This window comes from Strix aluco, chromosome 11 (genome assembly GCF_031877795.1).
Source record: "Strix aluco isolate bStrAlu1 chromosome 11, bStrAlu1.hap1, whole genome shotgun sequence".
NCBI lineage: Eukaryota > Metazoa > Chordata > Aves > Strigiformes > Strigidae > Strix > Strix aluco.
This window is the reverse complement of record NC_133941.1, coordinates 5,876,358-5,891,537: the sequence shown is the minus strand read 5'-3', so window position 1 is coordinate 5,891,537 and position 15,180 is coordinate 5,876,358. Positions and strand designations below refer to the sequence as shown.

Sequence of the window (15,180 nt, the reverse complement as noted above, 5' to 3'; positions counted from 1 at the left end):
TCAGATTATGTTCTGTTTTCAGCTGAGCTGAATCCAGGCACTAAAAAGCCAGAAGAGGAAAGACAAATTGAGGGGTATATATGCAGGTAATAAAGCTATTTTTTCTTCAGAGGCTTTGCAATAACCTTGGGTCATGTGTACTACAAGAATAAATTTAGAGAAGAGATGGAGTGCTGTAACGGCTGAGTCTTGCAGAACACACAAGTTAAGAGCTGCTGTTGGAAAGAAACTACTGATAAACACTCACTGGTGTGTTGGTTATGAATGTGATGTTTTTATATAAACTATTCTTCCTCTAGGAATATGATAGATTTTTACCAGAGGAGAAAAAAAGAGCTTTTTTGGTATAATTTAATCATTGCGTATGTTGCCCAGTATTAACACAGCATTTGACAAAGCCACGTCTAGTATGATCTGGTTTTAATTTGTGCTCTTTATTACAGTTTGTTGTAGCTGCCTAATTAAAGTTTGTCAGGGAAGTAATCAGCCTTATTTCCGTAGTGAGATCAGTTTAATAAGAAGGTAATTTTGCAATTTGTTTTCATTAATTAATTAGGCAAAACCCTATAAATCCACATAGTGGTGTATAAGCCCAGGGAAGCTGTGGCACCAGATACAGTGTCCAAGGAAAGAGGGATACTTACCTGTTGACATCCTGTCCCCGATGTGGTTTTTGCCCCTGCCAGCTTTAGAGAAGCAAACTCTGTCATACAGGGCTTAACCTGGATGTCTCTACTAGTGCATGTTGTCTCCACACAAACCCCAGAAGAGCATCATGTGGGGATGGAGGCCAAACAACTAGATCAAGAGAAATTCACCAGCAGATGTGGGAAATGGGTCAACATCTGTAGACAGGTTTCCTCCAACAGCCCCAGGTATCCGAATAAACCAATCTCATGCTCCTGGGAAAAGGAATCAAAGAGATAGCAGGTGGGCTCTCTGGGCCACTGCTGAAGGAGAAGGAAAGGTCTCAGGGTTGGGTTGTAGATCCTTCTACTTGTCCCACTGTAAGAATACTTCGACCATTTCCAGTACTAGCCAGATTTGGTTTTCAAACTCAAGCAGACACCTAGCATACATCAATTTATCCAAAGAGTTGTCCTAGCTTCAGCTTCCTTTCCAGAGAGCTTGTATTTAGTTTTTTAACATTGACTAATACTTGACAATCCATGCAGTAATCACATGCAGCAAGGCCAGACCTTCACCAAACATCATTTACCATGATGCTTGTTCTCCTTTGCTCTGGTGCTGCTAGGGTGCCAACTAGCTGCTGTGTGCGGGAGGCTGCAAGGGTGGAAGAGCTCCTGGTATCCTGTATATCATTTATTGATCATCTCAGGAGAAACAGGGGCTTGATTTTGCCCGCTGATGAACTTCTGCATCTGTTTGGGCTGCTGGTTTTACTGGAGGGTTAGAAACATGCCCACTTGAGGAGCTGTTTCCCTCCACCCAAGAGGTGCTGGCCTCTCATTAATTTCAGCAGCAGCTTCACAAGAACATGTGCTGTGGTTTGTGTTTCTCTAGACATCAAGATCCAGCAGATAGCAACTGAGAAAGCTGGATCACAACAAGTGGAATAAAACAACGAAGAGGAAATCACAAATGGAAATTGGTCCCTTGGCTCCAGGGGTTGCATTGTGGGTGTCAGAAGTGTGAAGGTGCCACCCGTGCCTACAAGGGCCTGCAGCTCATGCTGTCACTGCATGAGGAGTCATCACCTGGGGGACAGCTCGGGCTGCAGTGGCTGTCCTTGACTGCCCAGAGGCTCTCGACACTCCAGGTCCTGTTTGAGACTTACTGGCACTTTGGCAAGCCACTACACGCTCATTCACTGTAAAACCCAATTTTCATTTTGGTCCAGAGGAACCAAGAACCACCTATGCTTCTCTGCACAGGAAATCCTTTCCAAGTTGGCCTTTTTGGGACCTTTGAATAGGAGGAAGGATGATCGAGGCACTATACCAGATATGCACAACCAGCCTCTGCTGCAGACACACCGGGCTGGACTTGGGCCAATCCTATGAATTTCTTTATGTTCAGTTTGGGGGATCATGGTTTCAGCTCCTCTGTACATTCTGGATGCTGGGACTGACTCTTGTTATGGCGATGCATAGCATAAACTCACTCCTACAATAGCAATGGATAAAAAGGTAAGTCCCATGGCTCTGAATCCAAGTCTAATGGCTGTTTTGTGCAGTTGGGGATTAGAGAGACAGCCTGATATATCTGGCTGCTGAACATCATTTGGTGTTTACCTTTGCTGGAGGAGGACTCAGAACGAGGGGTATAAACACTAGTAGGATGAGGGAACAGCAGATGAACAAAGTGAGGAGAGAAGACACAGCTTCACTGAAAACCTTATAAACCACTGGCTACAGTAAAAGTCAATGCAGGAATTAAAAGCTGTCAGTTCAGAGAGCCATAAAAACACCACCTCTTCTTTATCTAGCTTCCCTGACTGAGCTTGAAACAAAGAGATTTTATTTTTTTCCAGGAGGTGTTTCAGAGTGCTTCGTTGTGGCTCACAAACCATCACACTTTGGAGAGAACATAATTCTGGGACAAAGATTTTCATCTGCTCTATAGGGAACTCCTAAGGGGATAGCATCTTTCTGAGTCATTCCAACACTCCTGAAGAAGGTTTTCCTACCCTGTAGCCACAGTTTAACTGCTACCTTGGTGGGCTATGATGCAAACCTCTACCTCTCTCTGCAAAGTGACCTGCTGCAATAACCACTTGAGTGGATGCAGCTGCTGAGAAACTTTCATGGGCTATGACACATGGAAGTACCGAGGTGGGGGTGTGCGCACGCATACTTGCAAAGTGTGTCCAACCAAGGCAAGTTTTATTTTATATAAAAACGTAACAAAACACTTACTTTGAGGGAGGAGGAGACAGGCAAAATATCTCTTAGACTGCAAGGTTTCCTCAGCATCGAGGCTTCAGTGCCCTGGACAGGAGGTCTTACTGAAGGTGCAATAACAGCGAGACAGCTGGGCAGTGTATTTCTCTTTCCTGAAAGATTTATGCAAAATTGCACTCACAGTCCCTGTGGTCCTAGGCTCTCGGCAGAAAGCTCAACATGCAAAATTCTGCTGTGGCTCACCCAGTGAAAGTCAGTGGACTGAATTCGAGAGCTCCCCTGCGATCTGGGAGAGAACCTTAGAGATTAGACTAAAGCCAGATTTTCAAAATCTTCCAAGTCCAGCTGGCCATAGAGTTAAGGCCAGAGATGAAGTAAGAAGTCATGGAGAGCAGCTGTAGGTGTGCTAATTAAAGTATGAGAATGAAACTGCCTTCCGTAGCTGATATTTGGAAATGGAAGCTGAAGATCTGAGGCTGAAGCTCTCCCTGCCCCCCATTTTTCCTCTGTCAGTCATTTGAAAGCTCATGTAACTGCAGAGATGACTCAGACTTTTCAGAACAGAACTTTAAACTTAGTTCCAAAGTCTGCAGAGCCTCCTAGGGTGGCTATTCACACCTGGATAATGTAGCTGCATAAATCCCAACCTAACCCCAAGCCCATAGAGGTCAGGTTTTGACTAGCTGGTCTTCATGCTGCCTTCACTTTTAGGGGCTATCAGATATTGATACGATGTTCACACTTGCTGAGGCAGAGGAACCTGCACATTTCATCAATTTAGCTGCCTGCTCAACTCCTTAACACTTGCGTGGGCTCTGTGATGAGAAATCAATGATGAACTCCCATTGCTTCCAATAGGAACGAGCTAGGAACAAAATAAAGCACAACAGTAGTTCTCTTAAGCAAGCTTTTAGCCAGCTCCCCAAGGACGCAGCCAGACATGCTGTCTGCACCAGATCAGCTTCAAAGCCGTTAGCTGAGAGTGCTCAGGACAGCCACAAATAGTTTGAGCTAATAAAAGAGCATCTTCCACAGCCGAGCTGCAAACTTCTGCCTACTCTTAACTGTAAGAGGATGCTGGGGCTCTTCCAAGTCCTTCTGCTTTTGAGCATCAGGTGGGACTTTCAAGGACTGGTGCAGATCAAGACTTGCACAACCCATTCCCTTTGTTCAGAAACTCTTGCAGAAAGCATCACAGTGCTTCTTGGAAAGCCATGGTCTTCTGTGCAAGAAGCCCAGTGCAGACTGGCATCCAGTTCCAGCTCTGCTACATGCACTGAGAAGGCACTTGGTTTTTCTGTGCCTCTGATTCCTTCCCTACCTTTGAATATTTTTGGTGTTCAGGAATTGCTTCTTACTTTGGATTTTCCCTTTTGCTTAGCACAAGGGGCTTTTGATTGAAGCCAGGGACTCGGGATGCTAGCTCACAACACATTAGAATAAAAAGGGTTTGCATACAATTAGATGACAGAGTGAATCGATCTGATAAAAGGCTCTTAAGTCATTAATTCAAGTCATACAAGATTAAGAAACATTTCAGCAATAACAGAAACTGCGTTAGGACCTTAGTAATTTCAAATAACTCTTTAATTGGCTTCCCAATATCGTTCCTTTCGGCTTGTTGTTGTTACAGAGGGATATTAGGAAATTTATGCTTTCAGAGTCACTGGTGGCTCCCAAGCAAGCTTTTCAGGGCTGTGCCATGTTTTCTTTACTTTGGTAATGGAAAAGCCTTCTAAAGACTCTCACATTCAACCCATCTTTCTACCTCAGAAAAGGAGCATCAGCTGATTTTTTTAAACTTTCATAGATCTTCTACCTTGCCAAAAAACAAGGGGATGGGGGAAGAGACTGACCAACACCAGGGACACATTGTCAAGATGAAGCTGTGATACCCAAATGGATGAGGCTACCAGATTAAGTCCTAGTTTTGATCCAGGGTGCTTGGTCAAAGTCTTCTTCCTCAGAAGACACGAGCCCAGAAGGGATGGTTTCCAAGAGAAGTTTGCCCTCCTCATCTATGTACTTCCATATCCCACCTCTGGGAGATTCGACATGCACCCCATGGAGGCAGTCATCCTCGCAGCACGGAGCCACCAGTCCCTCAGTGGGAGGTGTATGGGAGGGACATCTCATTTGATACTGTCTAGTCTTGCAACCCACCATCAGAGCAAGGGACTTGGCTAATGCGAGTTTTAACTTGTAGGAAGACCATTTGTGAATGTTTAGCCTCCAGGGCAGGCCATGTCCTCGCTGAGTTTCAAACCCCATGGAGCAGCACCTTACCTGCTGAGCTTCATTTCAAAACCCCCTCATCCATTTGCATTTCTTCTTTCAGCTCCATCCCGTACCTCACAAAGACACAGGCCTTCCCTCTCAAAACAACTGGCTGCTGGCCATGTATCTTTCCTTTGCACCTAAATCCGTTACAGAACATCCTCTTAGCTTCTGGAAACACTAAGAGCCTTTTTATGTCAAGGAGTTAAATCTTGTTACTCAGCTGGCATTAATTTCCCTCTTTTAACACCACAGGTTTTGATCCCTTCCTGTTTAAAAAATGGTGTACCAAAGCTAAATCATTCCTTTCCAGAAAGGGAAGATGAGAAAATGAAAAGGGTTGCAATGTTTGGCTGGCTCGCTCATCTTAACTGTCTTGATAGATGCTTGTTAAATTCTTACAGAGGATATTCTGTTCCTGAGGTGCAAGACTGCTTTTTGTGACCCAAAGAGACATCACAGTGGGCTAAAAGTTGGCTCTGAGTCAGGACCTTTTAGGTAGGAATCAAAACAAAGATTAGGATGATGAGCATTTAATACTGAGGCTCTGGCTCTAACCAAGCCCATGGCTGAGTAGCCAATATTACTCAGCTCCAATACAAACACTTTATTGGCCACACTCTTTCCCCACCATCCGTAGTTTGGACCTCCTCTTAGCTTATCTGGTTTCTCCTTTTCACAGTTCCATGAAACAACAGAGTCACCTGATTGGCATGTTTAACTAAGTCATGCCCTTGGTCACACACAAGAACAGCACCGCCAAAGATGCATGGCAAATGCTGGACTCGAAATTTCTTCCATCGTGATCACTCCATTAAGAGGTCAGCTGGAGGAGGAAATAAAAATAAATATATGCTCCTTTCAGAAGGGTTAATTGTGGATTGGAAACCACACAGACTAAAGTCAATGTTTACTGAAGGCTGCAACAGATTTTGCAGTCGCTGCCAATTGTGAAATCCATCACTGGTATCACTGCTGGGGGCTGAAGCATGCTGGGGTAACTGGGAGAGCCCTGGGGAGCTGACCAGCCCTGCCATGCATGCTGCTGCCCTGAAGAGATGGGGCTGCACATTTTTGCAGCGGTCTCCCCATCATGTCCCCGCAGTGGTGAGGGAGAGGATGGAGAAATCTGTGAGAGCATGGGCTGCCTTTCCCTGGCATTAAGCTAGGCTGGGGGCTGCACCCATCCACTAACTGGTGTTGGGGCCTGGGGACCCAAAAAGAGCCAGCCAGCATACCCTCCCCAAGCACGTATGTAGTGGACACAAAGCCCTGAGCATCAATATTTCACTCTATGTATCGTTTCTACAGAGGAGTGAGTTCAGTCAGGTTTGTACAAGTATTTATTCCATTTAAAAGGGACCAGCACAGGGTATCCAGGCACTTGGTGTTATCTCTGTGTGTGGTTCACTCCTGCTTTCCTTATAAAGTGCCGAGCCATTTCTTCTTTAAAAGCACTGATCATTTTGTGGTTTTCACATTTTTGATCTCCTGCAGCAGGTCAGACATTAGAGTGAGACTGACTAACAAGATCATGAAATCTTCAAAATCAATTTTGTTCTCTGACTCCTCATCCAGGGCAGAAATTATTTCCTGGTATTTTGGTTTGTTTTCTTGGCCCTATGGAGAATTTTAAATGAAAAAAAAAAAAAAAAAAAAAAGATTAAGCATGAAATTCCTTTTTTATTGCATCATAAAAAAAAAGAGACACCTGTGTAAAAACTCATGTATATTTCTATCTTCCCATTCAGGTTTTTATGTCCACATTCATATTAGGTTTTCTAAAGCTATCCCAAGAAACTCAAACAGAAATATTATTACAATCATATTATTACAATCAGACAGGAGAACAACCAGTCCCCAAAGCTTCCACCTGAATCCAGAACACATCTTTTAAAAAAAGACACCTAATCGTAACTGAAAATCTGGCAGTGATGATAACAAGTAGCTGGTAACTGCTGGAAAATAATGCAGTCCTGTGTCTTGATAAAACCGAGAGAGGAAACAACCAACCAACCTACCCTTTTAACTTTAATATTCAAGACAGGTCTTCAAATACATATTGTGAAGGTCCCAGAAACTGTTGATTTTACAGACATAACTTCAGTAGCTACTATTCTCTGTCCTGTTGGACATTATTGTTGGAATGGGAGGGATTATTAAAATTACATATCATGTCTGTTATTCATATTTCTTTATTAAAAAAAAAAAAAAAAAAAAAAAGAGTTCCAGGATATTTTTTTTAGCTTAATAATCTTCAAAACATCTCATGATTCCAAATTTGATTGACTATTGATATTTCCAAGTCCTTTTCCATAAGGTGCCTAGTTTCTAATTTGGTACTAATTCCCCCTCCCCAACTAGTCATGTGATTTTGTTATTCTTAGAAGCAGAGGTCTTGTTAAGAATGTCTTTACTCCTAAACATCTCTCTCATTTACTTAGTTGAACTCTTTTTACCAGTCCTACATAGTTTTTAGTACCACTTGATAAAACTCTTTTGTTGGGGGGTCTTTTTGTTTGTGTGTTTTTATTTAGGGAGGGGAAAAAAAACCCTGCAAGAGGTTTATAGCCACAAGTGCTGATATATTCACCATACCCAGCTGCCGCTGACACCCTGGGTGGGCGCCCAGTGGAGAGGTGCTTTCTGACCCCTTTCTCCCAGTGGCCCCACCAGTGACTCCACTGCATGTGGCCCTGCGGCACAGGGCTGGCTCTCCTGGCACTGGGTCAGTGCTGTGGCAAACTACCAAACGCCTCATTAAATGCAATGGGTTTCTCCTCTCCATAAATACAGCCTCTTGTCATTGTCTGAGGGGTTTTGGTTGTTTATTTGTTTCCCCCCTCCTTATTTTCTTTAAAAAAGTGCAAGCAGACACATCAACCATGGTTTATTGCTGTCCCTGCTCCTCTAGTCCTGTGTTAGACACAGGCTCAACATAAAGCAACTAATTCACTGAAGATGTTTGTACCAAGTCACTAAAGTCTCACTTGAGATTACCCTATGGACCGATGCCTGCCCAGCTGCAGGACAGAGCCCGAAGTGCCATTCCTGCACCCAAAGCACCCAACCAGTGCCAGCCCAGTGCCACCCACTCACCCAAACCCCCTCACCTGTATGAAACCCCAAAACTGGGTTTGCAGCAAGCTTTTGGTTTCAGCTTTGCTGAGCTTGCCCTCGGGATCAGCAGAGTTGTTATACACCAGAGCCGCTGTAGCAAAAGCTTTTTCAAGTTCTGAGCCTTTTCCTAGAGCTGGGGGGGGGGGAAGTTATCAGTCTATCGGAAAAAAGTGGCATTTGAGATATAATTGAAAGGAGTCCATCAGAACCACCCTGAGTGGGTGGAAATCTGTGTAGTTTCATTAAAGTTAATGAGACTGAAACTGTTTATACCCACAGAGGACCTGGCCCAGATTTTATTTGGAGTGGGCCAGCAACATGCCTCACCTCCCATGGAAACACACCCCAAAAGGAAGCTTTTGATCAGAGCTGTGGCAGTAATACAGGGTGATGTGTGAGGACCATCTGGTCTATCCCCACCCTGGGCATCCAGCAAGGATCTGCCACACTATGAAGCCAGGCCATGCTGGCCATCTCCTGGGTGCATTTGGACTCCCAGGATCCCATATCAGGGAAAACATGGCCCATTTGGGAAGCCTGACTGAACAGAAATGCTTGTGTCTGACCATCAGCGCTGCACTTCAGCATTACTCTCTACCGGATGGATTCATTACCCCCACTCCTAAACCACATCCCAAAGATGTACACTCATAGCCCTCAGTTAGCATCAGGTACCACAGATGATTTGGGTTGTGATTTTTAACACAAAAGCACACAGAAGAGGAGACATGGATCAACACAGGAGCATGTTGTAAAGGGACCTACGGGACCCTCTCATCTTACACCAGACAAGGGTCTGCACACCCTCCACAGCTCTGCTAAATCACGAGGGTTTACTGCACTTGGGCTATAGCCTTGGAAGATCTGAACCCCCAAGGGGCAAAAAATGGGTCTCCTTACCTTTTATTGATGCCAGCTGCTTGGCTATAGGTATGCTGGTAGTGAGAGAGAAGAGAGGCACAGTTATCACCTGGTGAATTATGTGGGTATATATAGTTTCTCCATGAGTGAGTTTGCTCATTTCTGTTTCATTTAATCTCCCAGGAACTCAGGGCTTCCCAAGGGAGACTAGCTTTCCTTCAGTGGGAAGGAAAATGACCTTTACAAGCAGCACATAACATCACACAGGTCCTAATTCTTCACCTAAGCAAGTAGCATGGAGTTGTTACTGAAGGTGCTTATTAAATAATTTTAAGAAAGGGGCATTGCAACATCCTTCAAGTAATTTCTTCAGAACATGAAAGAGCTCCAGAGGTTTCTCAGTTTTAAGACCACCCCGAGGGAAGTGCAGAGGGGTCTGTCATCCCCCATTCACCAGTGCTCCCAGTTTGGAGCAGACACATAGCTTGTATTTTCAGCAGGACTCACATCTGTGAGAAGCACCTCCCTATTTTCTATTAAAACTTAAAGCCTTCTTACTTTTGCTAAAGTGCTGGAAACTAATTACAGAGCAGCCAACACACAGCAGAAGAGTTTGCTTGTGATAGAGACAAATACATCCAGATAACAAATTTCAAGACAAATGGCAGATCACCAGAGATGCAAAGAACAAAGCGATGACTTACCGCTTGGGCATGCCTCCTGCAGCCAAAGGGCTTTTTTTGGTGGAAGCAGGAGCTGGCTGATTGACCGAGTATTGCTTCGTGCTGGGCACGCTTGCTCTGCAGCCACACATCTCGAGGCTGGGGTGTTTGTGATCTCTAAGCAACTCAAGTAATAGCAAACAGGTGAATTCAAGCTCTGCCCTGTGAAAGCAGCCTGCTTGCAGCCATGCCCTATCAATAATGTAAATGCTACCTGGTGATCATGGAGCCAGCTAAATACATCTGTCTGAAGCAGCCCTTGTAAGGCAGCACTGCTGGGTTGGCAAGTAGCGTGGCTTTTATTTTATGTGAGAATTTGACAGAAATGAACCAAACTAGTGGAGCCTGAATCCTCTTAGATTTGTAGGGATGTAACTTTGCGTCAGGAATAACTAAGACACTGAATCCATTCAGCTATATACATTATCATTTTAATGGGAAACCTTTCTAGCGTGAGCTGATGTAACTTGCCCCAAGCTATAAAGTGAGTTGTTCTGTAGACAGAGTCAGAAACCAAGCGTTTCCTAAATCCTGACCCAGCATTTATCCTCGGTGAGCAAGCTGCTGCTCTAATATTTATTCCCCCGGTGCAGAGCAAAGAGACCTGTTCTTCCTCCAAACCACTTGCAAAGCAGCATCCAGCACAGAGCCTCTGCTTCGGTTTCTACCCAAACGGATACTGCCTGCTTCCAAAAGCAGCACGGAGCCATATGGCAGAGCAGTCGCACGTTAGAGGCACTGGAAGGGCTCCGATGAACTTTGTTATTTATTGGCATGGATATCGCTATTAGAAAACACACAGCTTGTCATGCTGCCTATCTCTGTGCATGGTCTCCTTTCTGCGGATCATTTGCCTAGAGGTGTCTAGACAGGATAACTTCAGTTTAAAAGACCAAGTGGCCATTTCAATCCCAGGGTGGTCTGTTAATAGGTAGTGACTTCAACTACCTCATCCAGCTCATCATTCCTGGTGAAAGGATACAACACTGATGTTAAAACTATCCAGGATGAGACTTTATGTAACAGGACATGCAAAGGAGACTGCAACAGATGGCCTAGAGAATTAAAATGTTTTCCTCATTTAGTAGAAGCTAAATTACTGAAGGCTAATGAATAAGGATGTTCACCACCTTACTGTTCCTGGATTTTAATTATCTTAAAAAGCATGGGAAAAGAGAACCTTTAATTTTCCATCTAAGAGTGTCATTACTCAAACAATTCAGAGCCTTTTTCTGAGAGGTTTAAGCTGTCTTAGATCTCTAGTGCGTTCTTTAGGACTGGCTCATGAATAAAACAGAGCCTGTAATTGCAATGACGCAGCCAAAACACATATAATCAATGCTCATTATCCCATCAATTAACACACTAAAATTAAACAAGAATTCAGGCTTAGTAATCTGCCATCAGCTAAAAAAAAAGAGTCTTGATATCATGTTGAAGTGATAATTCCCTTTCACATCTGTTGAACCATACAACAAGGCATGAAAAGCCTTACATCCCGGTTAATCTGCAAAATGGTAATGTTTGGTCTTAGTGTCCAAGGTAAAAATGAGAGTGAGCAACAGACTCTGTTGCATGTTTATCAGCTACAGGCAGTGCTGTGAGCTGGCTGGCAAACCCAGCCCCCTGTGTTTTGGGCTCTTTCCACCGTAGATCAGATTTCAGCTCGCAGTTTTTTTAATCTAACTGACTTTTGAGAGCCTGAGCTCTAGAACAGGTGATTTACTTTGCTGGGGTAGTAACAAGTTCAAGCAAGCCTGGGGTACATCATCCCTCTAGGAAATACATACTAGTTAGCATGTGCAGGAGCGTTAGTGCCTAGCAGATAAAGGGTAGCATGAGGATAACCCTTGTCTTTGCAGGTGATCAGCTTTGAAGACAGCAAGATTTTGGCTGTACGTGTTGCTTGAGTATTCTGGTCAGCAAGGTGTGCAGGGAGCCAGGCCATCTGCTCTGTATCTATTTTGATACACACTATTTATGTTTGAAATATCCAGGTGCTTTTATTGGTCAATTTTTAGCATGTTTCACACGTTAACAATATTGCCTGCACAAAATACACAAGCCAACACTTAAAACTGCAAAATCTTTACAGGCAGTTCACTTAAAATAATTACCGCTGCAAAAAGCCAGAGTCTCCACTTCACTTTTGGTATTTTCCCAGAGTTTTCCCATCCTTTTAAAAGTACTTTCTGCAATTCAAGAAGACATGTTGTGAAACATTTGTGTGTGATGGAGCCCTGGCTCCCCTGGAGATGACCCTGTGACACTCAGCAGGGGCAGGTGTGGGCATGCCCGCGTTGGGCAGGGACAAGGGAATACCTAAAACCAAAGGTGCCTTCACACCATTAGCCACTCAGATTTCATTTCTTCAGCGAACCCTTCAGCAGCTGCAGACATGCTGCTAACCCAGGGAGGTAATTGCTTGATTTCTTTGTGATCAGAATATGGTCATTTTGATCTTACATGATACATGTGGTTTTTTCCAAAGAGCCAAGACTGAGAAGCCCTCCACTCCATCTTAACCCAAAGCAGAACTGGCTGCCACAGCCTAATACTATTTTCTTCTTGCTCCATCCCTTTGAAATCAATTACTTAATGTGTGAAAAGCTAACAGAAGCAGCAGGTCTAACGTGCTCGCTGCAGTTGGTCTCTCAACACCAGCCACAACCTGTGGTGTGCCATGGGCAAGCGGGCTCAGCCCCGCTGGGGAAGGACCTTCTCCTCCTCTTCTGCACGGTGGCATGCAAAGAGGAGACACAATCCAGCACAGGTTAATGGGGATTTAACCAGCTCAAGGGATTGATAGCTGCTGCAACAAGAGGTCTACTTCGCATAAATGTAAGTTAACTAATGGCCACTGTACCCCTCTGGTCACAGAGCCAAACTGGCTCCTGCTCACCAGTAGCTGGTTTACCCTTGCTAACATACTGCTAAACATCCTGAAACCTGAACCTCTGCATTTATTCCAAGAGGTAGGGAATGTAGAGGATAAATAAAATCACAGAGTGAGCGTTTCCTCTCATTTGTTTCTCCATCACTGTGTCTTTTTGGCTGCATACTGCTGCTGCTGCTTCCATCTGTGCTGGGATGGCCTAAGTGATGTTCTGTGTGTCCCAGGAACATTTGCCTCTTGGCCATCACCATTTTTTGAAAACATCTCTTTATAGTCAATTTGATTTTACTCAAGGGTGAAATCTGCACCAGTATTTATCTGCATCAGTTGGGCTGGGCACAGTTTGATGACCAGTGCCTGATAATTAAGCTGTGACCAGCACTCACCCGGGGGATGCAAAACGCTGCCCCACAGGGCATGCTCAGTGGGTCTGTGCAGGGGTTGGGGTGAGGAGGATACCCTGGCTGGGAGTCAGCCCGTCTCCCCAACTACTGCACACACGGGCGATAACTCAGCTCAGCCTGGAATTTAGCTCTGGGGTCACGAATGATTAAAATATTTATGAATTCCATTGCTGAGATGGAGCAGGTAAAATGTCATTTAAGAGAAGCTATTAGAACTGGTCTGTCCGCAGGGAAACATCATTTGTCATCTCATGTCCAGGCATTTTTCAGGTGTGGTACAGCACTTTGGCCAAAATATGCCTCATCTGGGGCCTGTCAAGGGAGCAGAGTGGCTGCAGGTATCCCCTGCGTGCAGGCACCCAGCTCCCCCGGTTTCTGTGACAATCTAATGGATAAGGAATGAGCCCAACATTTTTGGTACGGTATTCATTTTCAGAGGGAAGCCTGAAAATACTATTACCAAATAATTTTTCCTCTGAGAAATGTTTTATTATAGGACATTTAGACTTTAAAAATGCAGCTATATTCATAAAAACCTAAAATCTTATTAAGGACACAACGATAAAGATGTAAGAAAAGAAACTGGTTGCTAAATGCAACAAATGGGATGCCTCCCCACTGAACTATTAAAATTTCATATCGAAATGCTAAGATCTTCATACTAAGGATGTATGGCATTGACAAATGATGGGATAATCAGCACTAGCTATTAATACTAAAATACAGATTATTGCTGCTCTTAGAAAATTCCAGGAGGAAAAGCTCTTGGGCTTAGTAGAAGGACGAAAGAAAAAGAAATCCTGAAAAAGAATAGTTAAGGCAGGGGGAGCATAAGCTAAGTAGCCCATCCATTCACATATATAAAGATTTTGACTCAAACCTGGTTAAAACTAGTAGACAGAGGACTAAATGCTTATGACATGATATGACATAATAGGAGAACAAGTTTTTCAGAAAAGGATGAAACAATACATGGCAGTTTTTAATCAGTAGTTCTTTGTCTGTAATATTAGCTGTGAAACTCTGGAGATATTGTCAAGATCAGACTATAGACAGGTGCAATGCGTGTTGCATGCGACTGCCTTTTTCATCAGTACATCAGAGTTTCAGTGAAGAATAATTCAGGACTAGAGCCTGAATTGCTCATTCAAATGGAGAGCATATACAGATTGGAAATAATTAACCTAATCAGGTCAGGCAATTGCAATATGAATTCATGCAACAGGAGCACAAACTTTCTCCAAGTCCTGGCCATCCTCAGGGCTCTGTTATGGGCAGCTCGACAGCCACGGTGAAGGAGATTTGATCAGTCATTGGGAAAGTATCACACAATAAAAAATACCCTGTCAAGTAAGGTCACAGCCCTGTGGGCTGGATTTGTACCTAAACTCATCCTTGTCTCCTTAATGTGCTGGACAGGGAGCAAAGCAGGCTGCAGAGCCACGGGGTACCCAGAGCCGTGCTCCCTGCTCTCACCAGCACCTCCCCACGGAGGGTATGTTGCTGCAGCTTTGCAAAGTGCATCCCCTCCCCAGTCAAGAGCAATGGGGAAACCCTAAAGAAGCATGTGAGCATGGCTCTTCCTTGGCCTCTGAGGCACCTGGAGAGAAAACCCTGCGCTCCCACCATCCTCGCTGAGGTACCTGGCTCTCCTCCACAGCTCTACACCTGATAATACAAATACGCTTCTGTCTTGGGTAGCTGAGAAATGAACTATAAAGAGAAACACATGGGAAAACAGGAGGGACAGCACAGAAGATCAAGGAACCAGGCTGACCTAGTTATTTAACTAACTGGCAGAGATACTCACTAATGATGAAGTAGGAAAGCAATCAGTCTGCCAGCAGCAGTTTCACAGAAGATGCTCGAGTTTACTTAGGTATTTGTCTTAAACCTAGGGAACATCAAATACAGTCTTTTCCATCTTGTTGCTCAATACTTTGCTATACAGTCACTACTCCCAGATCAAATAAACTTCCAATTTCTCAACAATTGTCAAAGGATGTGATAAGACTCGAAGCCAGAGGAACACAGAG

At 44.2% G+C, this 15,180-nt stretch overlaps 1 protein-coding gene across 1 annotated transcript; it reads right to left on the bottom strand.

Annotated features, from left to right (window-relative positions):
* Window positions 1-6,349: 6,349 nt before the first annotated feature.
* SNTN (sentan, cilia apical structure protein) lies at window positions 6,350-9,936 on the bottom strand. The gene is made up of 4 exons (XM_074836128.1): window positions 9,827-9,936; window positions 9,162-9,196; window positions 8,255-8,394; window positions 6,350-6,761 (listed from the first exon to the last, which is right to left on the bottom strand). Exons 1-4 carry the CDS (start codon window positions 9,934-9,936, stop codon window positions 6,603-6,605), a joined length of 444 nt encoding a protein of 147 aa, XP_074692229.1. The 3' UTR covers window positions 6,350-6,602.
* Window positions 9,937-15,180: the final 5,244 nt, after the last annotated feature.